The sequence below is a fragment of the Periophthalmus magnuspinnatus genome, chromosome 4, assembly GCF_009829125.3.
Source record: "Periophthalmus magnuspinnatus isolate fPerMag1 chromosome 4, fPerMag1.2.pri, whole genome shotgun sequence".
In the NCBI taxonomy this organism is placed as follows: Eukaryota; Metazoa; Chordata; class Actinopteri; order Gobiiformes; family Gobiidae; genus Periophthalmus; species Periophthalmus magnuspinnatus.
This window is the reverse complement of record NC_047129.1, coordinates 28,109,644-28,137,581: the sequence shown is the minus strand read 5'-3', so window position 1 is coordinate 28,137,581 and position 27,938 is coordinate 28,109,644. Positions and strand designations below refer to the sequence as shown.

The following is a 27,938-nucleotide window of genomic DNA, read 5'->3' as shown; positions in this document are numbered from 1 at the left end:
ATAAAATATCTCGTCTTAAACTACAGGATTAGCCGTTTTTACACAGATTAAGTCTGAACAAACATGATAATTCTTATATTAGTCTCTTTTTTTTGGACAATTCTTCTGCACATGCTTAAAATTATTAAAACAAATCACAAAACTAACTGCAATTGCATCTTTTTTTCCAAATCGTGCAGCCCAATCGTTTATTCAACCATCTCCAGCTAAAATCAGCAAAATAACGAAAGCTACGCACTTGCTCAAACAAAAAACACGCAGTTATTGAAGTCGATTTATTAGCTATCGTGACAGGCCCTCGTTTAGTATCAAACGTATCGCCCCTTAGCCCTACAGGTGGCGCTAGAAGGCAGTTGAGTTCATGCGAGACACTATGACAGGAGCAGGGGTAGGGGGAGTAGTTCGGAGGGGGGAAGAAACACGGAGGGCAAGGCTCAACTTTCAAAAATGTGTCGAGAAGTCACAGCCAAATCAGTGAGAGTACATGGGAGACGTGGCTCTACTCGCAGCACGAACCGATAGTACGCTACTCAAACAACATTCAAAGTGTTGTATTGGGAAGTATATCGTGAAAATGAAGGAGGAGCCAAATAATCCAAGGACTAATTTATATAATTGACACAAGTTGTAAATTGTTCTTTGCCATTGAGAGCAAATGTGCATAGTTTACCTTCATTTCAGGTGCATTTTAAAAAGGTGCGCTGTGTAACTTTTCAAACTGCTCGACTACATGGAGATACTATTTCTTTGTCTGAAATGTTCCACATGATTGGCATTTAACTCGACAGCACCACCAGGCCAAGTTACGGGTCAGATCTGTGGAGAGACGAGCCAGATCTCAGTAAGAATGTATGTTTTCCAATGTGTTTTCTGGCTTTTTTAAACAGCTATAATTGAATAAAAGCTGAAGATGAAGATTAAAGTCATACTGAGGAACACTCCAGGCAACGTAATAAAATCTACAAGCAGGAAAAGTGACGCAGTGCACCTTTAAACGTCCATATCAACTCCATAATTTCATTTTTTTAGTGCCATGTAAACAAACTGCGTCGTTGGACTGGTTTTCTTCCATTATTTGCGTCTAATGTGTTTGTAAGCAGCACTGAAGGAGAGACACCAGCTGTTGTTTGAGCTTTGTGAACAGAGACCCTCACAAAGGCGACATCTTAACTCGAGCCTCGGCCTCTTGTGCCCGAACTTGGAGGGTTTTTTGGGATACGCCAGCAAAGAAATGAGCTCCAGCTGACCCCAGGGGGAGGGGCAGCGAGGGGCAGCCCAGGAAGGAGCACTGAGACGTGGGGAGAACCAGACAGGGGAGAGGGCAGGACTGCACAATATTATATGGACGCAATTATAATTTAAATGATCTAAAAATAAGACTTTTTGCAAATTAAAAAGGTAGTATTAGGCTAGCTACAAGTTGACTCCAGGTAAATCTCGTCTAGGCATGGTTCAATCCGGGTTAAAAGGTGCATGGAGGGTCTGTCCCCTTGCCCTTTTTCAATTGGATGTTATATATTTGAGCAGTACATGATTAAAACAACATTTAAAATCCAGTTTCTTGTCTCTAATACTGTGCAGCCCTGAAATTGGGGTGAGTTTTATCGCTCTGCATACACTCAAAAGTAAAAACATTGTTCAGTAAAAATCCTAGTTTGTCCTCCTCTTCTTCACTTTGTTCCTGAAGTCCTTGAATGCAGCACGAAGGAGACCCCATGTGTGCTTGTGAGTCTAGTTTGTGTAGATGTTTGGTAGTTTTGTTTAGGGTCGGCGTCCTGTCACGTGGCTGTGGCCTCCAGGTAGCTCTGTAGTTTACGGACAGTGGATTCGTCCAGTGAAAATAGGTCAAAGTCAAAGGTGGTGTTGGTCACGTTGAAGTGTCCCGTCTCCTCGATCAAGTTCACAATCTGAGAATGACAAGAGAAACATTTAGATCTGTATGTTCTATACCAGGGGTGTGCAAACTATGGCCCAACTGGTCAAGACAGAACTTTTTATTACAGTTTAAATAATTCTATCGTTATTGCCTCGAGAGTATTATATTACTGACCTAAAATGACTAAATGACTAAAATTAAGGTGTGGTGGCTGCGTCAAAGCTGTGTAAAATGTTCCAACGTAAATGACTCACTGTATTGACACAGGTGTGGGCCTCCATTTCAAAGATGTTTCAATATACTGCCTCTGGTGAAAAATGTTTCAACATCCCTGTTCTATATAGAGCTGCAGCGGCCAGTGATGGAAGAATGGATCAAAAATTACACTATGGGGGACCACCACAGTCTCCTCTATTAATCGGTAAAATCGGGTAATATTTTAGATTTAAACTCTCACCTGTTGTAGAACATTGCGCTCCCTTAAGGCCATGAGTCTGCGATGAAGGTCCACCAACTCTTCAGTATAAGCCTACAACAGAGACAGACGTCAGAACAGTCAAGTGTCATGTTGTCCAAAAAAATCCATAAGGCAATATTCAGTAATTGATACATTTCCTTCCATTTAGAGCAGTGGTGTCCAAACTTTTTTCCCACGAGGGCTGCATACTGAAATATATTTGAAGCGGAAGGGCACAGACCAGTGTCGATACAGGTTTGACAGAGACATTGTACCATTAATAAGACTTGGAAGATTATTTTTAGGTCTGTGCCGCAGCAGTGTGATGTTATTCAGGTTATATATTCAGGTATAGGTAGAATCTCTTCAGTTTGTAGTAAAAATACTTGCTGATCAATTGGGCCAGTTTAGAAGGAGACGTGAGGGCCAACAAAAATTGGTCTAAGGGCCGCATTTAGCCCCTGGGCCGTAGTTTGGTCAGCCCTGATTTAGAGTTTTTGCTTTTTTCACTTATTAGAACAACAAAAACCTGCATTATCTTTCCTTCTATCTTAAAATAATTATATCTATAACCAGGCGTATAGCACCAAATTGTGGGCCCTGGGTATAAATCATCATGGTGGACTCACACTACACTTTGTCTAATGAAAAATGCTCATTACAGACTTTGTGAGGGGCCCCTCTCTGTAAACGATACCCTTTACCCCTCCCAGTCTGACGCCCCTGTCCATACAACATTATAACTATAGCTTATCTAGGGGTGACCAAAACAAAGTCCATTCAGGAATATTTAAACATCAAATATCCAAACACTTTCAAAATGACAGTACTAGTGAGATTTTGTTTTCATATCAACAAAACAACAAGGCGCATGAGTCCTTGTTCTGCAGAAAAGTCAGTATGAAGTTTACTTTAGCATGGTGTCTGACTGTGTTTACTATGTGGAAGTAAAACAGAATTCATCCATGCAGAGAAGCACTTTTTAACCTGGCGGGGACTCATCTTGCTGTGAAATTAATTATGAGCATGGATTCCCTAACAAAATAAACAAAGTACGCTGCTGCTGCCTAAAACCGGGGGTCCACTGCATCATTTTTGTGGCCAGGTCTCACAGTGATAGGGACAAATATTCAACTTGAAATCGTTGTATGACCAAATACAAGCTGCAACCAATATCTCATGTGAAATATAGAAATCGTGGTCGCTGAGCCTGTCATGGTAACATATTTTGAAGTGCAATATATTGTTGAAGTAAATATAGACGATAAATAATTGAAACCAAAACAAAGCAGAAATATCCTCCAAAACTGTTCTAAATGGACAATATTGTAAAAATATGAGCTGCACTAAATAAATAAATAACAGAAAGCAACACTGAAGTAGTTGGCGTCTATAATGAGTCATAATCGTTCATACTTCAACCTTCTACAGCTCAAATCTCATCACAGAACAGAAAAAATAACCAAAATACCAAAGAAACAGTCCCTGGATAAATACTGGTCGCCAAAAATTATTGTTCCATCTGTTATGTATTGAACAATAAGTCGATATAGTAATTGTTGTGACAGGCCTAGAGGTCACAGAGTGAGCCCTCGTCTTGTTGTGTCTACTATCAATCTCTGTCAAACATGTGACTTAACTGTAAACACAACAAGTGTCTCCCTGTATTGGCTGATCTATAAACAAAATCCACAAGCTGATACTCTAAACATGCCTGGATCAGCGGCAGATACAGACGCCGATATCAGTATCAGATCAGTACATCCCTGAACATAAGCCGTCCAGAGAAGAGGCAAGATTATAGTTCCTCGTTTCCCTTCGCTACTACTATTACAAAACTCAGAAGCACTGATCGTATGTAGCGCCAGCCTCAGCTAATGATACAACTGACTTTAGCACACAGAGCGTAGAGCCTGATACCTGTGTTTAAAAATGTGTTGAAGAGTGACATTCATAAAGAAAAAAATATTTAAAAGAACAGCGGACACCAGGCTTTTGAGGGTCAATATTTGCATTTCCATTCAGTGTCAATAAAAATAAACAATGGGCTGCTGACAAAAATTCAATATCTTATCAAACAAAGCACATTTATAGACATTACACCTAGGCCCGTCACAATAATCAACTTATTGTTCAATATATGAAAGCTGGAACAATATGTTTTTGGGATCAATATTTATCGTGTACGTTTTCTTTGCACTACTGGGAAACGTTTGGTTATTTTTTGGCTAAATGATAAGATTTAAGCCATAAAAGGTTGAATTTATAACTTGTACAGCTCACTGCAGATGAAAACTGCTGTTTATTTATTGCAGCTCATGATATTTTTACAATATTGCAGATTTAGAATAGTTTAGAATAGGTTTAAATCTAATCTTGGGTTGTGTCAGTGGCATAAATTAGTTTCAATATTAATGTTTATCGCCTATATTTACTTCAGTGACTTCAAAATGTCTTATCGTGACAGGCCTAAATACACTTCCACTACATTTAAACAAAATCTCTGCTCATAGTAACACATAAACACCTTAGGATTTAGGATTTAATTTCAAAACATAATCCGTTTTTATTGCAGCGAGTGACTCTATGGTTTTATATCTCCCGTTACAATGATGCTCTGAAGACATTTGGTAAAACAATACAAGACCAGTGTAAAGTCACTTCCACGGTAACAGTATCTGGACCATGTTTTTATTGAAAGGAAAGTGGATATTTTAGCTTTACATTAAACCTAAGCCCATAGTCCATCATTTCACATGTGGATAGAATTACCACCTGTTGCGACATCTTGAAATCATTCTTAACTCGTTGAACTTTGACAAAAATGACATATGTGAAAAATGTGGGAATAAAAAAAAAGTTTGATTTACCCTTCCTACCTTGTCGTATCCCTTCTTCAGCACCTTCTCCGAGCGGAAGGTGGAGTCGGGGCTCTTTCTGCCGGACACCTGCGCACAAACATCAGGGGAAAATCAGAAACAGACGATAAGGAAATGGGAGGATGGATCAAAAAGGGGTTACACCAAGATCCTGTTTTCAATATAACTGTGTCCATACCACATCGTGTTTAATTGTAGTTTTAGAAGAGATGTGACATTATTGTACAAATGCAAATTATAAAGTACCATGACAGGCTTTTAGGTCTCAAGGGATAAACCTCTTAATGCTAATATCTACTCTTTTCAACTGAATTTTGAGCAATAACAACGTGTAATTCAAAAAAAGCTAATGGATTTGTTTAATGCTGTGGAAATTTTTAAGCAAAGCATTAATCATGGTGCTGTGATGTTGTGTTTTGCTTCATTCACACATGTTCGAGTAACACTTTATTATTAGTCTGTACATCTCCAAAGCTCAAAATGCTCTGTTCCACCTTGTGTTGTCATGAAGCGGTAGTTTTCAACTTAACAGCTACATTTTACCTATAGTTCAGCAAGACTGGCAATTCCACGACTGAAATCAATCATCCAAATGGTTCTAGTGAAGGTGTATGGAGTTTAAAAACACAGTGGAGCACTTCCTGTATTACCACGTGACATCACAAGGTGGAACAGAGCGTTTTCCATTCGAGAGAAGAGCCTAAATATACAGGGTTTGTGTGTTAAACATGTGTGAATGAAACAAAGCACAACATCAGGTCTGTTTGTGATGAAGAAACATTATAACAACACAAAATAGCGTAATATCGGCCCTTTAACACTATGATAAGAATTATTTGAGTTATACCAATCACCGTGAATTGTGAAGCAGATTACTTTTTTACATCTTAAAAGACTTTAGAATAATACATGATTTCTGATAAAATTGTAATCGGCATTTAGCTCCGAGAACATCATAATATGAATTGTTTTTGATGTATTGTCCATGTTTAATACAGACTTTAATAAACTGTGTCAGTGCCATTTTCACATGTCATAGAAAAGCAAAGTAGACAAAAGGCTGTGAGGTAAAATGAGACTCACTTTGTTGTTGTTGGAGCCGTGTTTCTGAGCGGGAGGGGCTGGGTCTCTGCTGGGGCGATGGGACCCATCGCTGCTGTCACTCTCACTGTCCAGGCTCAGGCTAAGACAGGGGCAAAGGGCAAAGGGCAAAGGTCAAACAAAAAGGACTGACAAGAGCGATGCAAGCCTCAAACTCAGGAAAACACAGAAGGTTTCATTTTGTCTTTTAACTGCCTACAGCTTACAAGGAATGTCAAGATTAAATCAGTAATTGTGATTTTTCAGGTCAAAATATAATTGCAAAATATGAAGTCATTTGATTTCAATCTTCACTACTAAAATTACATGTAAAGTGCTTTTTATCTGCCTGTTTGTCACATTAACTTTACATTATCTTTCGTAGGATTTGATTTCATAAAGCTGGCCTCGTACTAGAGAAATGCTGATTTATTTCTTCCAGTTGTTATGTTATGTGATAAAACGTATGACTAACACTGAAATTGGCACTGAAACTTGAATGGTTAAACACCTAAGAATTCAATTACAAGGGGATTTCCCATCATAGTACTGCATATTGTTACTGACACACTATTTAATCCTGAAAGAAACAGTTTTATATGCAGAAAAGAAGCAAACAAACTGCCTCTTTATGGCTTTGGATACTAAAAGCTAACTAAATGCTTACAGTAGTTAACAGTTCAACACCAAAACATTTATACTGTCATGTTTGAAGCCCACTCACCGAGAGTTTCCTGGGTTGGTTTTGACAGGAGTTTCCTCCTCTGAGGTACTGTCATCGTCATCTGACTCCTCCGACTGAATCTCTTCCACCATCGATCGCAACGGGCCTGGGGCGAAACACAGGCAAAAACAAAAGGTAAACGGACTTCTCAGGTTAAACAGACCTGTAATATACTGTATGCACTACACCATATTTACTGGAGTGTTCACTGTTGGGTGGAGGGAGTTTACCTTGTCCTGGTTTCTGTCCAGGTTCAAAGTCTGAGTCTGAACTTGAGTCTGAGCTCGAGCTGGAGTTGGAGGCACTCGAAGGAGCCGACTGCTGTGAGGAAAAGACAAGCGCAAAGTTAAAATTTAAACAAGAAATGTACAGAGTTGACACTACTGTATATTCAGTTTTGATACTAAGAAAAAGGCTCGATACTCGATTTCATTTCAGTACCAGTTTAACAAAAAACACGCAAAAAAGTTAATTTTCCAACACAAAAGTAATAGGACCACATTCTTAAAAAAAGTAAAGAAACTATCTATGGATTTTTCGTTTAGTTAAAGGTCCTATATTAGGTCCTAATTCAATCTCTCCAATTTATACCAATAGAAAACCCAATCTCCCATAATGCCCTGCAGTAAAACACAAACCTCTGACTTCGACGACGCCTCATCCTCTGAGTTGGACTCTTCAGACTCCTGTAGTTTCTTCGCCTCTTTGATTTCCAGTGCATCGTTTTTACCTTTGACCCATCGGCCTTTGTCTTTGGGCTTCTTCTCGTACACCTGTCCCGCTGCGGACGAAGACGACACCCGCGGGGACGATCCGGTGAAGCCCGCTCCGCCCCCAGCGCCCTTGGGTCCTTCTGAGCTCCCCTTCTTTTGCTTCTTGTTGCTAGGCTTCGGAGAGTCCACAGTAGAAGGTCTTTTTCCTGGAGCTTTTGTCTCTCCTGTCCCTCCCCCTCCCCCTCCTCCTCCTCCTCCGCCTCCACCCGCACCTGGACCCCCACCTTTGGGAGACATGCCCTCCATCTTGGACTCCTTCAGGGTAAGTTTCGGCTCCTTAAAAGCCGCTTTGGGGAGGACTTTGACTTCATCTTTGACTTTAATTTCTGAGGGCTTTTTTGAAGACGACGATGAAGAGGAGGGGTCCCGGCTGCTCTTGCTGCTGCCGTCCCGGTCTGTGTCTCCTTTAGACGTTGCTTTGCTCTCAGAGTCCTTTCGGGGGCGCTCTCGGTGCTCCTTTGTCACTTTGTGTGGCTTGGGTCCTTTACTGCTTCCACTTCCTTCTTTGCTGGGCTCCTAGAACGAAAAAAACACAAAAGACTTACCAGAAATGTGGCTAAAAATGTAACTTTTCTTGACGGCTGAATTTAGTTTGACTCTTTCATTTCTTCTTGTTGGCTGAAATGAATTTGTTTGCACGACCTATTCAACTTCCTTCAATCAGTAAAACACATCGGCTTCTAGGTTTGAGAGTTTAAAGCAATACAAAGACACAAATTTGCAAAATCAGCTCAGTCTATGTAGCTCAGTCTTGTCTCCATGTCTCCAGAGATGTTAAAACTTTGTCTAGAACATTGCACAGTATTGCATTAAAGTTTCCATGGAGATAGACAACACCACTAGGCCAAGTTATGAGTCAGATCTGTAGAGAGCGAAGTCCACTCACTGTAAGAATACATGTTTTTCTCCAGACATTTTTTGAGCAACAATCCCACTGAACACATACAAGAGCGACAAGTCTAACGCAATACTGTGAAACAATTCAGGGAAAGCCTTAACGTCTCCATGAAGACAAGATCCCACCAGAAAAAGTTACATAGTGCAGCTTCAAATTCCTACAGATTTCTACAACCTTTTGTTTTACTTTTGAACACGAGAACAGAAAAAGTAGGAACAGTTTGTTGTAATAATTGGCCACAAAGGTCACACATAGTAAGAGTTAAGAGTTTAAACTAGTCCTACTGTTGGCAACAAATCAAGTTATGCTTTTAAGACATTATTATTTCAAAAGTGGGAGCCAAACTGGTTAAGTGTGTGGCAGCGATTATTCAAATGAAAAGTTTAAAGACAAAATGTTCTGAGTATAATTTGATAATGTTGATAATGTACTACATAAACGGGTTGACATTTAAAAGGGATGGGTTTCCTGTTTCCTTTAATGATCAGTAACGGCGCACGTGATACAATCTCGCCAATATAAACAATGGCCATACTGATAAAAGTTGCACTATGGAACTTCCACCTTCTCGTCTTCATGGGGATGTTACTGCTGCGCCTGAAATATTACACAGTATGGAATTATTGAAACGTGCAGGGGAAGTCACAAGGCCAACGGTATTTCAATAAATGCAAGATAGGTAAAAGTTTAATGCCATACTGTGGAATATTCCAGGCAAAACAATAACATCTCCATGGAGACAAGCGTGTGGTGGAGCCTTCACTAGAAAATGTACAAAGTTATGCATCTTTAAATCATAATTACTGCAGAATTTTAGGTTTTTTTCCATCGGGAATCTTGGCTCACCTTTGACACATGAGAGGTCTTTGTTTTCTTGGGGTCTGAGAAGGCGGAGAGGGGGATTGTGGGTAACATGGGGTAGTCTGGACTGGGTCTGGACACGGCTTCTGCTCCTTCAGGAACCACCAAGACCTGCAACCATAAAAGCATTTAAAATCATAATGTAAGAGGTTAGATAATATAATAATCTGAAAATATACAACAGTGTAATGTGATTCATGATGCTACTAATGCTGTTTTATCAAGAAACAGGGATTAATATTAAAAATAAACTACTAATATTCTAAATTAAGGTTAAAAATACAGATACGGTGCTCCTTTTTTTTTTTTTTACTGTGGTCAGAGAAATTACAAAGACGACTTCCAAAAGACCAAGATGATGTAATGGAGCGAAACAATAAGAAAATAATGAGGCTCCGCTAAAAACACCTAATGAGACACAGTGTCTTTGAAAAGCTTTATAAATAAAACAAATCAAAGGGACATGAGACTTTACAAACTAATAGCCAATATGGAATATACACAGCACTGGTATTTAACATTTTTACACAAATATTGATCACAAATTGTTACGTCAAATTGAACTAGGGCTTCAGCTGATGGTGACTGAAGTGGTCGACGAGTCAAATTATTATTTCTATTGTACGTTGAGATTTTTTAACCAAATAAAGGTTGAAATGTGATGCTTTTTGTTAGAGGATATTTAGTAATAAAATCTAATAATGCCTCTCTTTATTGTTAGAGGTCTTTGTGGATTAGAATATAAATAACTATTATATTAGTAGTCAGCAAATCACAATTATTCCAGGTGTTGCAGCTTTATAATGAGTCCACTGCTTTTCCACAACAAGTTTTTTCTCCTTAGTTCTGAGGGGGAAAAAAAGACCAAACAGAAGCAGTTTTAGGAGAAAAGAGTTAGCTAATATTTCATTGGTTTAGCGCTGCCACAGGGTTTTGAACGAGCAAATGTGCGTGTACAAGTGCATTTTCTTGGACCAAAGAAGCAGCTGTTTGGTCCAGACCACAGCCCACGAGAGCATTCACACCTGGAGTTTGGACCAAACCAAACAGGAAAGTCCGAAAGTCCGGGCCAAAGGTTCCAAACATGAAAGCCCCTTTAATTATACAGAGTAGAGACGGCCTCACCCCTCCGGCCTTGATGAGCTTCCTCCTGAACTCTTTGGTGGGGTTGTTGAAGGTCAGTTTCTCACAGCGCAGGTGGTTCACAGGCGGGTTTCCCTCTAAGTTTAGGAACAGGTCGTAGTTGAAGCAAACCTTTTTTGGCTCCTCCTAAACAACAACAAGACACCAAAACATGTTACAAAGTTTTACTAGATCATTTCTGTCATTAAACTGTCGACGCTTCAACATCACAGTTTCCCATTATTAAAGGAGACACTGGTCGTCCTCCAGGCTTTAAATACAATCATCTTTTTTTCTTTGAATTATCACAAACATAAAAGGAAACATTCTGATAAACAGTTTAAGATTAAAGGTGCACTAGGTAACTTTTCTAGTAGGGGGGACCACTCTCTTCTGGTCTCCATGGAGATGTTATTGCTTTGTTTGGAATGTTCTGAAGTAAATACACTATGCAAATACAGTCTCCATGGCGATAAGCAGGTGGTGCAACCCAGCAGAGTTACAGGTCAGATCTCTGGAAAGGTGACTCTGTTCACAGTAAGAATGTTTTGCATGTTTTTCTTTCTTTTAACAGTAAGAACACACACTAACTGAATACATGGAAGATAGATAATTGGTAATAGTTGTAAAAAATTCAATTCTATCATTATATTAAAATTCAATGATAAATGGTCACTTCTATATAGTGCTTTTCCACTTTCAAGGCACTCACTCAAAGCATTTATATCAAAGAACCACTCACACATTCATACACCAGTGTACGCAGACACTGGGGACGAGGTGGGTTAAGTGTCTTGCCCAAGGACACAACAGCAGCATTCATCTGTGGAAGCTGTAATCGCACCACCAACCTGTGGGCCAGTGGATCTGACGACTCTACCCATGATATTTTTCTCTACTCTATCCAAGTATTCAAAATTATATATTCCTTTTGTACATTTTGGTTGGAGAAACGACAAAACTTCAGAAAACACTTCAAAAGAACAAGATGATGAAAGACAGTGAAATATTAGAAAGAAAATGCAAATGAAACCTGAGACAGACAAGAAGCTCGTGCTGCAACACAAAGAAATGACAAAGCTAACAACATGATTAGCCAACAAGGCACAACAAAACGACGGACTTCTGAAACGTAAGAGATCAGGTCTTATGTTACGTCTAAGGGTTTTAAATGACATGTTTCACTTAATAGAATCAATGTAACTGAAGATAGTCTATAAAAATGTTCCACTGTATGGCATTTAACTAGGGAGGGGTAAGAAAAGGAAAATGTTCGCTTTTTTTTTCTTTCTGTAAACACAAGCAATATCTTTTTTTTTGCAAAATCTGTAACTGAATAAATGCAACATGGACAAATCGACAAAACTTGACAAATTACTGTGGAATATTCTATCCAAAGCAGATCCAACACCAGAAAAATTAGGTAGTGCATCTTTAAAATCGTACACTGTGCACAATTGACCATTATATTCTTACATTGCTTTTCTATTTGATTAATTAAAAACAATAGCAAAGATCTTATGTATAAATGGGGTTTACTACAGTTTAAGACGAAACTGAAAACCTTCTTCTTCTCCCTGGTATTTAACACTTGCTAGACAGGATATCTTGGTGTTTTATTGTTCTTTTCCGATGCTATTTGTGCATTTGTGAAGCAGTTCGGGCAGCTAAAAGTGCTATATAAATAAACTTGAATTGAATTGAAAACTAAAATTAACAGTCGACCTTTAACCTTATAGTGAGACGCATTTACTTGATCCAATTATTACAGTGACATAGATTGTGAGACTCTAAACATGGAGCGTGTTTTCGTATTTAAACAACATGATCTAAAACATTAATCCAGGTTAACTGTACGCGAAGGCCTTTTAATGGAGAGTAAATGGACTCGGTTTGTACATCGAGTGCGGCTTTATCCAACGAGCTCTGAGATTTACTGTTGATTGGACCATTTAAAACAGCGAGACAGCAGCGGGCATTTAGATCGAGGCAGATCAGTGTCAAAGTACCAATGATCTGAAGTTTGTGATGCATTTCTAGTTGAGTTTGATAATGTTACCAGAAAATCTAAGGCTAAAATAAATACTCATGATGTCACAGTAAATTACAGCCACAGTATGTAACTTTTTTTCTTTATTATTGTGGTTGCGTTTTTTGCACTGTGAGTGGGCTTGCATCTCCACAAACCTGATTTCTCCTGCTTGTTTCTATGGAAATGTTGTTGGCTGTAATATTCCAGAGTATTCCATAAATCCATCGCCAATGAGATCTTCCCAACTATAGTTTTCACTTTCTATTCCCATAAATTTCCACATTTCTAAGTTTCATACAGCGCAAGTTTCGCAGTGCACCTTTATATGCAAAAAAAAAATCTACATTTAAACAAAATATTGAACTAAAATTGATTACTTCTGTTCTGTCTTCCATCACCAGCACTTGCCCAAATCTAAGGACTATTCAAATAATTGAAATAAATGTGAACTGTGTAGTGGAGCTGCTGTTTTTAAAATTTGAGTGAGTGCGTAAATCATTTTAAGCATTTATTTCGTATAAACTGGTTTTGACAGTTAACATATGTTTTAAAATCTCACCTTGTTCTTAAAGTAGACCTCTATGGGCATGAGGAATCCTGCGTACCCCGACTCCTCCACTTTGTACGGCGGCTCTTTGCATACTGCACAAGAAAAAACATTTACGTTACAAACCGCACAGCGACAAATAACGTAATAATCTATACAAACAAAGACAATATAGTTCTACCAAAACAATCAACCAGAACATATGGAGTTAAAGCAGAAACAGACTGTAGACTTTGCATATGACAGGCTAGTATCCTTTTTTATCACTAAATTTGACCAAAATCTTGCCTAATTTTCTTCTAGTTTTTAAAATTTTGGTGAAGTTTATAATTCCTGGATGGACACAAACAGCAGATATGACACGAGTAGAGGTAACTTCAGAACTTACCTAGCAACCATACGGTTAAAAAGGGTCAAAACATGTCTAAATTACACATTACTTAGAGATTAGACTAATAAAAAAGATAAAAACTGTATTTGTCTGTTAAATGAAGGTTTAAACTACCGGTACTAAAAAAAAAAAAAAGCCTTTCTTGTGCATAAATTGTTGGATGGCGTTTTCCATGTTGATAAATCGCTGCTACGTCTTGTGTTTTTGTCCTTTTCCTCAACTTCTTTCTTTCCACAAACTCACTGATTTAAAACTATGTAAACATTTACTTCAGGTACTATCCCACCAAACCAAGTAATAATCAGAAAAAAAAACACAAAAACCTGTCATATCCACTTTAAAGAAATGTGTTTTTCCAGTAAAAAAAAAAAAAAAAAACGCTGCTTTTTATAGAAGAGCCAGTGAAGTAAAGAGAAAAGCGATTTATGGATTCTTCCCGGTGGCTTTTCATCAGCACGGCCTTTAGCTTTGAAGCAAATCGCTGTAATGATTAGCCTCAGTTTGACCCAGGAAATTACCCACGTTCCCGACAAGCCCTGAACGCCTCATGTGAGCTGCCCGTCTCATTCAGGTGTAGTGTTCATGCAAATCTGGTGAAGTGTTCGGGTTAAACTAAAGTCCTTATATCCAAATATTTGAACGTCATTATACTAAAACAGTTCACGTACATATTCACCCAAATGTCTTTTTTTAATGTACAATAATAGTCCACAGACGTTGTAAATCGCCATCAAAGTGACAAGATCTAGGCCTGTCACAATAAAAACTGCAATATATCGCTAGTAAAGTAAATATAGACGATAAACAATGACACTGAAACTAGTTTATTCCACTGGCACAAAAACCCAAGATCACATTTAAACCACAAAAACTATTATAAATGTACAATATTGTTTAAAAAAAATCATGCGCTGCAATAAATAAACAGCAGAATGAAACACTTTAGTCGTTAGTTTGCATCTGTAATGAGTCATAGACGTTATTAATTCAATCTGTTCTGGCTTAAATCTTACCGTACAACCAAAAAATAACCACAAATATCCCAGTACTCCAAAGAAAATGTACACACGATAAATACTGACACCAAAAAATACAATTCCAGCTTTTATATATTGAATAAGTCAATGCAGTATTTGTCGTGACAGGTTTAACTGGAGCTGCACTAACATCAACTCACTGAATACGTTTTTGTTGTATAACTTTGTTTTTTGATAAATAAAAATCATAAAAAAGAAAAATTATAACACAATTAAAAGGCAGATAGCGCAATTCCCCAACTAGAAGTGAGTCAGTTCAAATCCTGCTTTCTCTGTGTTGTTGTTGTGTCTCTGGACCAGACACTTGGCCTGCACCACTTGCCCTAAGGCGTTAAAAGGATTAAAGAACCAGTTATACCACAAACTTTCACTTGTGACGGCATAGGAAAATTATACTGCATTTTAATAATATTCCTGGTTTACTTAGTGAGGACAGTGCATGTTTCTACTGTTAAGAGTAAGCAGCAACAAATCTAAAACGACTAAACAAAATGTAAAATAATCACACACGTTTGAGTAATTCTTTAGTATTAGTCTGTCTACATCAAAGCTCAAAACACTCTGTTCCACCTTGTGATGTCATGAAGCAGTAGTTTTCAAATTAACAGCTATATTTTACCTTTAGCTCAGATTGGCAATTCTGGGGGTAAAATTATCCATATGATTCTAGTGAAGGTGTGTGGAGTTTAAAAACACAGTGGAGCACTTCCTGTATTACCACATGACATCACAAAGTGGAACAGAGTGTTTTTGATAGCAAAACTCAGCCTAAATATGCAGGATTTGTGTGTTAAACGTGTCCAGGTCTGTTTGTGATGAGGAAACAACATTATAATATTGGAAAGTAGTGTCTCTTTAATCATGTCAGACTCACCTCTCTTGGGTTTGGGGAAGCTCTCATGAAGGCGGAACACGACCTTTTCCACAAAGTGCTGGATGTCTCCGGTCTCAGGGCCGCGCACAAATACCATCCAGTCGTGAGTGAAGCCTTCAGACGTCATCTTCTTCCTCAGCTGGGCTCTGTGTCCCAGCTCCAGCTTCACCTGCACCGTGCACTGGACAAACAAGATCATTTATATTAGCAAACCTTATGAATGATTGAGTTATGAACGGGCAATTAAATGTTATGGGAGCATCTTATTTGCTTATTCCCACAGATTGTATATATAGATGGACATAGCTAACACGCTAGCTGCCGCGTTTTAAATAAGAAGTGAGCATGGGCGCAGTTCCAGGTCCATCCTCTGACTCTACGTGATCCTATTTCGCTATTGCGTCCATAAATCAAGATATGAACATTAATAACAGACAAATCAGGCGTTTTTTTCCCCCCGAGGTCGCTCAACAGGTTTGATTGACAGCGTTGCCAAGTGCCCGTTCGCTGCTAAATCAGCGGTGTGGGCAAAAAGACGCGGTACCTTCAACAGCCTCGCTCCAGATTCGGTCCAAAATTTGTCCCTCTTAGTCCACTCACACTTTTGCTTATTCATATATTTTCTTCATAAAACGCACGGCTGAAGCAATAACAATCAAATCGTGTTTTCATCCCTGTGGCGCTTTGCTATTTTGGTCAAATTACCGTATCATGTTGCCCTGCTTTTTTTGTTTAACGCAGCTTTATGGTCAAAAATTAACACTTTCCATATTATTATTATTTATTTTGTTAGGATTTATATATATATATATTTTTTTTATTATTTATTGTGTGATGCTCTTATTCATCTATTTACTAAAGATTTGTGGGACTAATTTATTTATTTATTTTTGTACAGTTATTGTTTTTATTATTATTTATTATTTTTTAGTTCTTGTTATACAAAAAATGAAAAAGGTGTGTATGCATTTGTTGTTTTAAATGACAGGGTACTGTAATATTTGTTGACACATTAATAAAAATATGGGGGAAAAAAAAACAAAAAATAGACACTTTACACCACCCACTCCTTCAATTGGTCGGGCTCCATCCTGCTCTGAGTGACAGGTGGATGTAACCAATCACAGTGAAGCGTAAAGAAAAAGCACATGGGTTTTATTTACTGCTTAAAGACTATGTAAAAGATACTAAGAAAACATGAACTGTGATCAAATCTATCGAATAAATATACATACAATTATTTCTGGAAAAAAAAAACCAAAAAAAACAAACAACAACAACAAAAAAACAACAAGGCTTCAGGCTAAACCACATGGTAATATTTAAAAAAAGTGGATTACTATTATTTTTGGTAGAAAATCACAACCTTGTAAGCCTCAAAGCAATGTCAAAATTGGTATTGAGTATCAAATATTTCCCTAAATATTGATACAGAAATGTTAGTATCATGACAACACTACTGTAAACAACTGGAAATGTGCCAGAATGAGCATCCCTAACCAGAGCAAACCAAGAAGTCACGTATTACTTTGGAAAACTACCAAAAAACTCGCTAAAACCCAAAACAGCCAAGACTTGAGTTCATTTGAATTTCAATAGTTCTTGTGAAATAAACATAGATTCTTAAAGCGAGATTAAGTCCAGAGGCTTTTGTGCTGCTGTCCACTTGAAAAACTACTGACTCCTGTTTCACTACGAGATAATCTGGTTCTTTATGGTAGTGATTAGCTACAGAGCTTTGTGCTAGCATGAACAATAACGCAGGCGGGACAGGGTAAGAGACCAGAGCTCGGGACAATGCAATAGAGGCTATGTTTACATGCATGCCAAAACTCTGATCGTTATCTGATTTCTGGAGTTATCAGGATTCTGGGAAAGTAGGATTGTGTTCAGCGTGCACATTGTAAACAACATTCCCAGGAGCATTAACAATCGGGAGAAATCTGAAATATGAGCTGGTAAACTAATACAAAAATCCTATGCATTTCAGAGCATGTTTGTAGGAGTCTAAAGTTTACTACAGGCACAGCAAGAATTTATGATTAAAAGACAGGATATGGTTCTTTTGCAATTTGACTTGATAATTGGATCAAGTAAAATTGTGATTTTGATTCTATTTTATATTATATTGTTATGATATTGTTTGCACTGCTGTTCTGATGTTGTTGTATATATTTTTTATTATAACAGCTATATTTCTACCTTTTTATATTATTATTATTCAGTGTTTTACATTGCACTTTATCACCGAAGCAAGTTCCTAGTTTGTGAGTTGTGTTCACTGACAATGGCAATAAAAGTCTTCTGATTCTGATATATTGTGTAGGCATTAGGCATGGGACGACATTGAACATTTGTGTTGCGATTATCATGGCAAAAATAATTGCGATTAATGATTATATCACGATAATGATTAAAGTTGCTGATGGTTTAAAAATGTTAGAGACATGACTATAATTTTAACATTAGGAATAACTTCTTTGTTTAAACAACTTTTGTATAATTGTACTTCGCATTGTCAGTGAAAACAGCTATGATCTAGCAGAGAACATTGTGAATAAACAAGGCCCTCAACAGAAATTTGGGGGCCCGGGACAAGAAGTCTCACAATTCTGGGTCCCTAAAACCCTGGGGCCTGGGACAAAAGACCCAGATTACAGGCGATTACAGATATGAATAATTGTAATTAATATCATGAACAGGTTCCATATTTAAACTGTTGTTATATTCAATTCAAATGCATTTATATAGCACATTTATAACATCTTTAGCTGGCCAAAGTAAAAAAATCCACAAAAAACAAATCCAGATAACACAATACATCAGAAAAGCACAATAAAACACAAAGATGTCCTGTCTAGCTTGTATTAAATGCCAGGGAGAAGAGGTGGGTTTTCAGTCTCGTCTTAAACTGTGTTAAAGACTAGAGAGACTCGATTGTATTGTACTTTGTTATAAGTGAAAACAACAATGATGTAGAAGAGATTATCAGGGATAAGTAGCTTTTTTCTGCACATTCTGGAGATATAAAAGCGATTTGATTCATGTCCCATGAATGATTATTGTCGACTGCACTATAAACTAAATTATTGTTTATCGTCCCATCCATGATATCGTGTAGTCCTAAGTGACTGTTTTGATTTGGCAGATTTGGGGTAGGGGGGGTAGAGACGTGGCCACTTGTCTGTCTCTCTCGGGTCGGTGAAGAATGCAGGATTTGGGCCAGAGCTGAGTGGCCGTGAGTGTGGAGAGAGCAGAGGGATTAGGACGGACAGGACTGAGATGAAACGGGTGTTTCTTTCACACAGACGGAGACGACCAGCCCAACCGAGCCATACGAGGTTGGTGTCTTGCCCTAGGACACAACGTTATTCATCTGTGGAAGCTGGAATCTCACCGCAAACCTGTGGCGCAGTGGTTTTGACCGGTTTACCAACAATTTCCAACGCGGGGAGTCAACCTTCGGATCAGAGGACGAGCGCGCTATAAACTGAGCTCCTGTCACCACATAAAAGTGAATGATGTTGATTTGATGTTCCCGCGTGGTTTTATTCTCCAACTATTAAAGAAGCACTATGTGACTTTTCTATCAGACAAGCAGGTGACGCAGCAAGACCAAGTTACAGGTCAGATCTGTGTACAAGTCCGCTCACAAATGATGTTTTACAAGGTATTCATCAGTAATAAAAACGCCTGTCATCGAATAAACGCACCATACATTATCAGTTTAATGCCATGCTGTGGAATATTCCAGGCAAAGAAATAGAGACAAGCGAGTTGGACATGTACAGTGGAATTTTCGAGTCTTTGCTGCTCATCCTCTTCATAAGAAAGTGCAGCAGAGACGTAAAACCCACAGATTAAGTGCGCTGACCCAACATTTGGTTTCTCAGGGCTCAGATATAATGGAAATACAACTTTTGGCAGACAACCCGCTCCCATGGCGACCACAATGCCCTCTGCTCCCATGGCGATCACGATGCCCTCCGCTCCCATGGTCACTACGATTCCCTTTGTCCAGCTGCTCTGCCCCGTACCTGCTCATCTCCTTCAGATAATATCACATTCACAACACAATCACAGCCAGCATTTTCTAACAGAAGTTAAAGGTGCATTATGTAACTTTTCTGTTGGAACATATGCCACCTGCTTGTCTAAATCTTCACAGTTTGGAATTAAATGCATCTATTTTGCCAGATGCTTTTTGTGGCTAAAATACCTTGTAAAACATGTATACTGCAGATATGACTTATAACTTGACTGATGGCACTACCTGCTTGTTTCCATGGAGACAGAGACGTTATTGCCATACTGTGGGACTGTGGTCACGCTATAACATTTATACAAAAACAAGCAGCTGGCAGACGCTCCACCAGAAGTTACACAATGCACCTTTTATCGTGAATTTGGAGTTTTAGGAACAATTGAAAAAATTCTACTTAGTAGAATTCTACTTAGTCAGTTTCTGTCAGTGTAATATTTAGGGATGGGACAAGATCTTATGCCACAAAATCGCACAAGATAAAAATGCCACAAGTTTATCGTCCATCTGGAAAATAGAATGTTGAAATTAGAGATCGACCAATATGTGTTTTTCATGGTCAATGCCGATATCGACTGTTTGGAATCCAGAACAACTGATGGTCGATTTCCTCTGCCGATACTTTGGGCTGATTTTGATTATGTTCTCCAAATTTAGTTTAAATTTACTACAAACTCACCCAACATAGCCTTTTTCTTTTACCACAAACCTATAAAGGAAATGTGTAGTCTCATTTTGCGACATTTTCTCTTCACATTTAAGTGTTTAAATACAGCTTTATGTGTATTCTTCCGCGGTCAAAACTAAATATCGGCCTGTAATGGAGATTTAAGGCCAATAGCTGATACTTTAAGTGCAAACATCGGCAAATGGATATATTGGCCTGCCTCTAAAACATACTTTTTAGTAAACTGAATACATTATAGACTTGCATAAAATTTGATCAAGATCAGACTAAATTTTAAAGAAATTATTTGACTAAATCTTGGCTGAAACCAGTGTTTTAAACTCTTTTGATACTAAGGATTTTTTTAAGAATGCAATTTTCAAGACAAAAACAACATTAGGTTTCTATGTGGTCATAATTTGTCCTAACAATGTGATTTCTGTCAGTTTAAATACTCGTTCCAAAGAGTATTGTGCTTCAGTATCGTTTTAGTATCAATCAGTATCTGGGTTTAGCTAGTTTTGTCAACTCTAAATAAAACAAAAAAATGTCCAAATGAACAATGACTGGAAAGAGATTGACCCCAGGGGCAACAGTGGGGCATTTAAACAGCTGATGTGCCCCTGTGAAGGTGGCGGGGGGTATTGGAAACAGGGTGTGTGCTCTGTGCTGGGATTAACACACTGCCCCCGCACTGTCACTGTCAAACAGGAAGCCACTGCAGTGTTTTAAGTGAAGCAAAAGACAAGACAGTCACTCTACTCTGTGCAGTTCTGTTTGGAAACTGGACACTATTCAAATCAGAGTTGTTCAAAATAGTGTCAACGGATTATTAATGTTCACAGTTGCTTAGTAAGACATGGTTTTGCTGAAAATTAAGAATCACTGCAATAAAATGATAGCACTTTTTCACTTTCTACGCACTTAAAGCACTATACATCAAAGAAACACTCACATAGCACAGCGTACACAGACACGAGGGGCAAGGTGGGTCAAGTGTGTTGCCCAAGAACACAACAGAAGCATTCATCTGTGGGAGCTGGCGCCAAACCGTCAACCTGTGGGGCAGTGGACAAACGCTCTACCAACCGAGTCACTGTTATCCCTTATAATGTGAATAAGTGTGACGTAATAACAAATTTCGAAGCATGCCATATTGCTAAAGAGAACAGATGCTACAGGATTATGCCAAAAATACTCAAAATTGACAATATTGTTTAAAAAAAACAACATAATTCTAACTCTAATGATTCATATGCATCAAAATGTAATAGAGACTGTAGAGAGACATACTTAGAAAACCACTTGAGTCATGTTTCAGAAGAGAGAAGTAAAGAGTCGCAGAGCACTTCACAGTAACCCAAAGGTCAAGACGCAGGGCTAAAGTTAATTTCATATTTGCACCAAAATTTACCTAAATAACCCTAACCTCAAATGGTATTATCTTAAATATGCCTGAACGAATATTTAAGATTTAATAGCTTGAAATTCAGCCATTTCTAATCATCTCTTGGCTCTTTTTAAATAGAGAGGTCAACAGTCATTCCTCTGTCAGTAAAAGCATGCGGTTTGGAGCGGAGTTCAGCCTTTGGAGGAAGAAAGTGGACTATTGTGTTTTCGAGACGTAATAAAATGAAAAAAATCTTGATCGCAAAATGAGTCAATTGTGGTATTTTCATCGTATTGTCCAACCCCGGTGCTAAAATTAATTAAGGTCAAGGAATGCACAATAGAAATCACTCACCAATTTGACCTTGAACCAGAGAACTAAGATAAGCCTGACCTAATGAGTCACACGTTTGCTCTTGCCTCATTTACCACAAATTAAAATAGACCTGCTTTCAAGTCAGCATGTTCAACCACAATACGCAGATTCACATGCAATGGTCTCAGTATTCAGGAAACAATGTCTACAACTGTTTAGTTCTATCATCACTTTCCCAAGACTTTAAGATTTATGACTCGATATTTTGTCCAAGCATGGGACGATACTGAAATTTCGTCACAATTATGATAGTCAACGATTAACGATTATATCACGATCATCATATTTACAAGTATTCACTATATTTGACCCCATGACCAAACAATACTGAAACCCTCCATTCACTTCCATTCACATATATTCAAAAAATGACCCTCTTATGAATGACTAAGTAAAGCAAAACGTACGCTATATGCAACTTTTCTGGTCCGCCGCGTGCTTTCCTCCATGGAGATGTTATCACTTTGTCTGGAATGTTATACAATATGGCATTAAACTCGGTTATCTCTATGAAGACGACAAAGAAGACGCCTCCCGGTGAAGTTATAGGTCAGATCTGTTGAGTAGAAGTCATGCTTTTCAAGGTAGTACGTTTTGGGAAAGAAAAACACTTGTAGTAATTGAATAAATGCAAGAAAGACAAGTTTAATTATATACTGTGGAATATTCCAGGCCAAGGAATAACATCACCATGGAGAGGCTGGTGTAATCCACCTTTAATGTGACATAGATAACAGTTTTGGGTTTACTTTTTGGAGATACAGAGGTACAGGTTGAACTGAAGTCCTGGATAATCACCATTATTATTCGGGGGGAATGATTTGGGAAAAATACTTACTACTACCTTCAATTTTTCTGACAAGTACTGCGTTTCCGGTTATATTTGAGATGTATGTTTTAATAATAAGATTCTGTTCAACGAAGAACCAACAAAAAGACTGAAATCTGAGCTGACAAACTAATACAAGAGTCACATTTCAGAACATGTTTGTGCAGATCTAAACTACAGGGTTAGCAGTTTTTATGAAGAATACGACCGGAGCTTTTGTTGTTTGCGAAGGAAATTATGGCACTTCCAAAACTGCAGTCTTTCGAGTTGCCAATTACGCTGATCCAAACTGCAATTTCAATTCAACTGCCCTAATAATTAATCCATCTTGACATTCAGAGTGCCATCTTAAAATATAAAACATGACAGTACCAGAAAAACCAGAGCACCAAACCAAACCTGCCCTCTCCTCTCCGGACAGTGTGGTAGAGGGGTTTCCCATGGTCAGATCCAGTTAAAACTTCAAAGGGTCCAACTGTGAATCGAGACAGCTTCCAAGAACAAGTCCAGCCACTCTCCTCCTCCTCCTCCTGTGTGGCCTAACCATCTGAACCTCACCCCAGGCATTCACTCCACAACCATGTTACAGAAACGTCTATACTAGGCCATGGCAGCAGACCTGTAATTATGATGTTTAAACCTTAACTACGAGCAATCTACACGGGAATATTGAAAGGAAATTGCACGGTATTACCAACTTGATGCTACGTTTTAGGTTTGGCTTAATACAGTGCTCCAAATGTTTTCACGCCCTGTGCAATTTGCCTATAATAGCGAGGTCACCATTTCAGATTCAAGTTCAACGCTGTCCACACGCACATTTAAACATTTTATTACAACATGCACAACTTGATCTTGGTTAGATAATGTAGTTCTGTAGCAATATGTGTGTTTTTGTTGTTTTATTAGCGATAGGAGTGGAATATCAGGCCGCTGGCAAAGAAGGCACCACCCCGCCTCTCTGCTCCAACCTGGACAAATGTTTCCCCGGCGCCTTGTAGCTTCTCCCTAGCCTTTAGCCATCGGCCCAATCACACACACTGGCCTAGCTTAGCCACTGCAAACCCAGTCAAAATCAGACAATATTGCATTTATTAGCATACGAATCCATATTAAACAGATCGGAGTGGAATAAACGCTAAGTGCCAGAATCTACGCGCGCATGGTTCAGGCTAAAGCTATGCAGCGGTGTAGAATGGCTTGTGATAGACTGGAGCTAGCGGTAAATACCGATGTATGAGTGGCCAGCCAGCTAGCATAGCTCCAGAGCCAAACAACTACGAGTTCATTAGCAGCAGGAGCATTTTTCTTGTGGCTAGTGGCGGAGTAGAGGACCCACGCCAGCTTTTACGCACAGCCTTTTCGCTTTTACGCACGGAAAAGTTGCGATGCCAGAAGAGGTGAGAGCGACAGTACCTGATTCTCCATGTTTCTCTGGCCTCTGTGATTGTTGTAGTTATCTAGAGCGGCGTCCTACTCCTCATTGTGTGCCAATCTCTCCAGCCCCACAAGCGGAAGGCAGACGGCTCCCTCCCCTTTCCGAAGCGACCAAAACAGAAAGCTCTCCAGACCAACCACAGCGCGCAGATTTTAGCCGGTTCTGCAACGAGCCAATCGCGGAAAAGAGGAGGCGGGGTGGACTCCTCACTGCAAATACAATTAAAGCATTTAGTGGTGGTTTTCTCGAGTGACAGCGACCGTGTCCCAATGGGTTCAGCTCTGTTTCAATTGTAAAATGCACATGACACTAATTGAATGAAAGTGACAACATTATAGATGCGCTGTGCTGTTCGGGTGTCAGGCGTTCTGTGTCACTTTCACAACGAATACACAGCTCTCCTAGTGATTTTTCAGTACTTATTTGTAATTATAATCTCTTTTCTTTGCTACAGTGCAATGGAAGTGCTCTGATTCACCTTTTATCCTGTGTATTGGCCTATAATAGTGAAAAAGTCAATGATTATCACTTAAAAATACTAGGTTTAACACTTATGACACATCTGTACTCCAGTAAGTATAAAGTAGTGGTCAAAATAAGAGGAAAAAGTATTTAGGGAAACTACTACTTAAGTAAAAGTCATTGGAATTGGTAACTGTATGAACATAACATCTGATTTATCATTTTAAGTTGATAAAATGTAACTTGAAGATGTCTATGTGCTGGTAGACTTACTGTTACATTGTCATATAAATATTACTATTAAGTATATGTCTGAAAACTACTCAAAGAAGTACACTTTCTCCAGTAAATCCACTTAATAAAATAATAAAAATCCACTTAAAATCTATAGACAGAGTTATAGAGTTATAGAGTTTGTATGATTGTCAGTTTGAAGAATGATAATACACTGAATACAACATTGTTTTACAGTTACTACACACACACACACACACACACACGCGCGTAGTGGGATGTGTTTTGTGTATCTGTGGGAACATTTCAGACTGAAGCTTTGATGTGAGATTATTGAGCTGAGTTGAAGGTCGAGAGCAACTCTGAGTCTGGGCATGAAACAGGCCAAAAGGGACGTGTCACGACCCCCACCCCACTGTCACATGAAAACTACAGCTTTTATCAAAACGTCAACCTTTAAATCCTCCTTTTCAACCACAGGGAAGCCCAAAATGAAATGTTGGATTTAAAGAACAATAATGCAAATTCAAAGTTTGACAAAGGCTATTTTAAATTTTCATTGTCTCATAGAGTTTTGAATGTAGTGATTATGTATTTAAGATTACAAAAATGTGCAATTTAAAATAAAATGCCACACTGGGTAATATGTTATTCATAAATAATGTTTGGTTTTTTTTTTTAAAGATACAGTATGTACCTTTCTGTAACCTGCAGGATTCCACAAAAATAGAAAGTTAAAACAATAGATATGTTTTTATGTCATACCGTGAAGTGTTATAGAGTCAAAAGAACTACATTTCTATGGAGATAAGCAGGTAAGAGTCAGGTTTGTGGAGATGCAAGCCCGCTAAGAGTAAGGACACATGTGTTTCAGTGCAATAAATACAACCACAGTGAAAAATGCTTTTATTTTGGTCTATTTCTTGGCTAAAAAATGACATACTGTTGCTTTAAAGTTTCAAATCGTTTACTAAAATACAAACAGACTTTATTAATTCCAAAGATTTTTTATTTATTTTTTATTAAGAGACATTTAAAATACAATTATACAGAAAAATAGAGGACACATTTAGTACTACTGTCTAAATGCATCTTCAATGACAGATATGATTTCAAACATTCACACACATTATATCAAAAATAAACCTGAACTAGACGAGAACTAAACCAAACCATGTCTAGATAAAGACTAAACTGTGGTCAAATCATGTACTTTTTCACCCATTTCTATTGTATATTCACTCACTATACTATATTCAGTGCTTAAAATGAGAGTCATAACCTAAACACACTTTAAAAAAATATATTTATTGTGTTGGAGAGTGTTAGACACATATCCTAAGTCAGATTCCCTCATCACTACACAAGAGGGCGCTGTTGTTCAAATAACCACCACACATTTACTTGTATGAAATCTATTGTTTTGTGTGTCCTTCAGGAAAAATCGCGTGAGTACAGACAAAACCAACGTGAATTTTCTCAAAGAATTACAAATATTAGGACCTTTTACTACAGGGACGTTGAATGAATCAGTCAGTAACAAGAAGAAAAATGCTTTACATATGCGCTGGACTAATGTAGTAGCACTTAGTTACAGTCATTAAGAATAAAAAGTGTAAGTTGATGCAAATTCCTCAAAAAACCTACACACAAACACCTAGTCAAAAGCACTGCACTACAATACAGCGGCAACATTTACACGGCCAGTAATATCAGATTACTGGAGTATCAGATTATTAGTGCATTTTAAAGGTATACTATGTAACTTTTCAGATGGACAGCCAACTAACTGCTTGTCTCCATGGAGATATCATTGCTTTGTCTGGTATTTTTCACTGTATGGCATTAAATATTTCAATCCATTTTTCCATTGCAGTTGTTTTACTGCGCAAATATCTCTTATCTATGGAGGTAAACGTGCCTAATGTCAAACGGTGGAACATTCCAGACAAAGGAATACGATCGCTATGGAGACAAGCACATGGCGGATCTTCTACCTAAACATTACATAGTGTTTAAAGCAACAGGGATATTTGGAAGTCATAGTGGTTTGTATTTGCTACATTAGTTTACATATTTTGCCGTAGTTGACATGCACAGGTTTCAGAAACAGATTTAGCTGTTTAAAGGTCCCATATTACGCTGTTTTCTGGTCCATGTTCGTTATGTTGTTGTTTGTAGTTGTAAAGCAGGGGTGTCCAAACTTTTCTCATTAGGGGCCACATATAAAAACACAGACCAAGCCGAGGGCCGATTGATTGATTGGCCCATAAACTGGTCGCCAATACAGTGAATACTTCAAATCTGTGTTATTATTACAAGTTAGACAGAAACACTAGACCTTTACTCACACTTACATCCTCAATATAATAAGAAAGTAATAAGAGCCAATTCAACTAAAAGCTTGAGGGCCAAGAAAAACTGGTCTGAGGGCCGCATTTGACCCCCAGGCCACAGTTTGGGCGTGCCTGTTGTAAAAGGTTACTCAAACATGTGTGAATGAAACAAAACACAACTCCAGGTGTGTTTTTGGTGAGGCAACAGTGTTATAATGTGGCTTAAAACTCACATCGAGTCAGTTTTGCATAATATAGGACCTTTAAATGCCATTTCAATAATCTGGCAACTCGTGACAATCAGATTTCTGTTGTGCATGTAAAAAAAAATCATAAATATTAACATCAGCGTCGTATCAGTCGTTCTAAAATCAACAGTCGTCAAGCCCAATTCAATACATGCAAATATATCAGCGCTACTGGACTTATTTTATATATTTACTTGCATTAATGGGTAGTTTATAAGACCTAATGGTGCGCTAAGTACCGTTCTGGTTGAAAGGTAGCCGCCTGTTTGTCTCCATGGTGATGCTATTGTTTTGTCTGGAATATTCCACAGTATAACAACGGCATTAACCTTGTATATACAGCAATGGAAGGTGTTTTTATAGCTA

At 38.3% G+C, this 27,938-nt stretch overlaps 1 protein-coding gene and 1 non-coding gene across 3 annotated transcripts; both read right to left on the bottom strand.

Moving 5' to 3' along the window:
- Nucleotides 1–594: 594 nt before the first annotated feature.
- On the bottom strand, nt 595–24,421 carry mllt1a (MLLT1 super elongation complex subunit a). Of its 2 annotated transcripts, none has more exons than XM_033965630.2 (12): nt 24,271–24,421; nt 15,552–15,732; nt 13,262–13,344; nt 10,674–10,817; nt 9,534–9,659; nt 7,655–8,305; nt 7,247–7,337; nt 7,017–7,122; nt 6,296–6,395; nt 5,204–5,281; nt 2,334–2,405; nt 595–1,907 (listed from the first exon to the last, which is right to left on the bottom strand). In XM_033965630.2, exons 1-12 carry the CDS (start codon nt 24,280–24,282, stop codon nt 1,779–1,781), a joined length of 1,773 nt encoding a protein of 590 aa, XP_033821521.1. In that variant the 5' UTR covers nt 24,283–24,421; the 3' UTR covers nt 595–1,778. The 2 variants fall into 2 exon arrangements, with proteins under 2 accessions (XP_033821521.1, XP_033821522.1); XM_033965631.2 differs by having other exon boundaries at nt 5,213–5,281.
- Nucleotides 3,172–3,302, bottom strand: LOC117370445 (small nucleolar RNA SNORA15). The gene has a single exon (XR_004541393.1). It is a non-coding gene; the product is annotated as a small nucleolar RNA SNORA15 (small nucleolar RNA).
- Nucleotides 24,422–27,938: the final 3,517 nt, after the last annotated feature.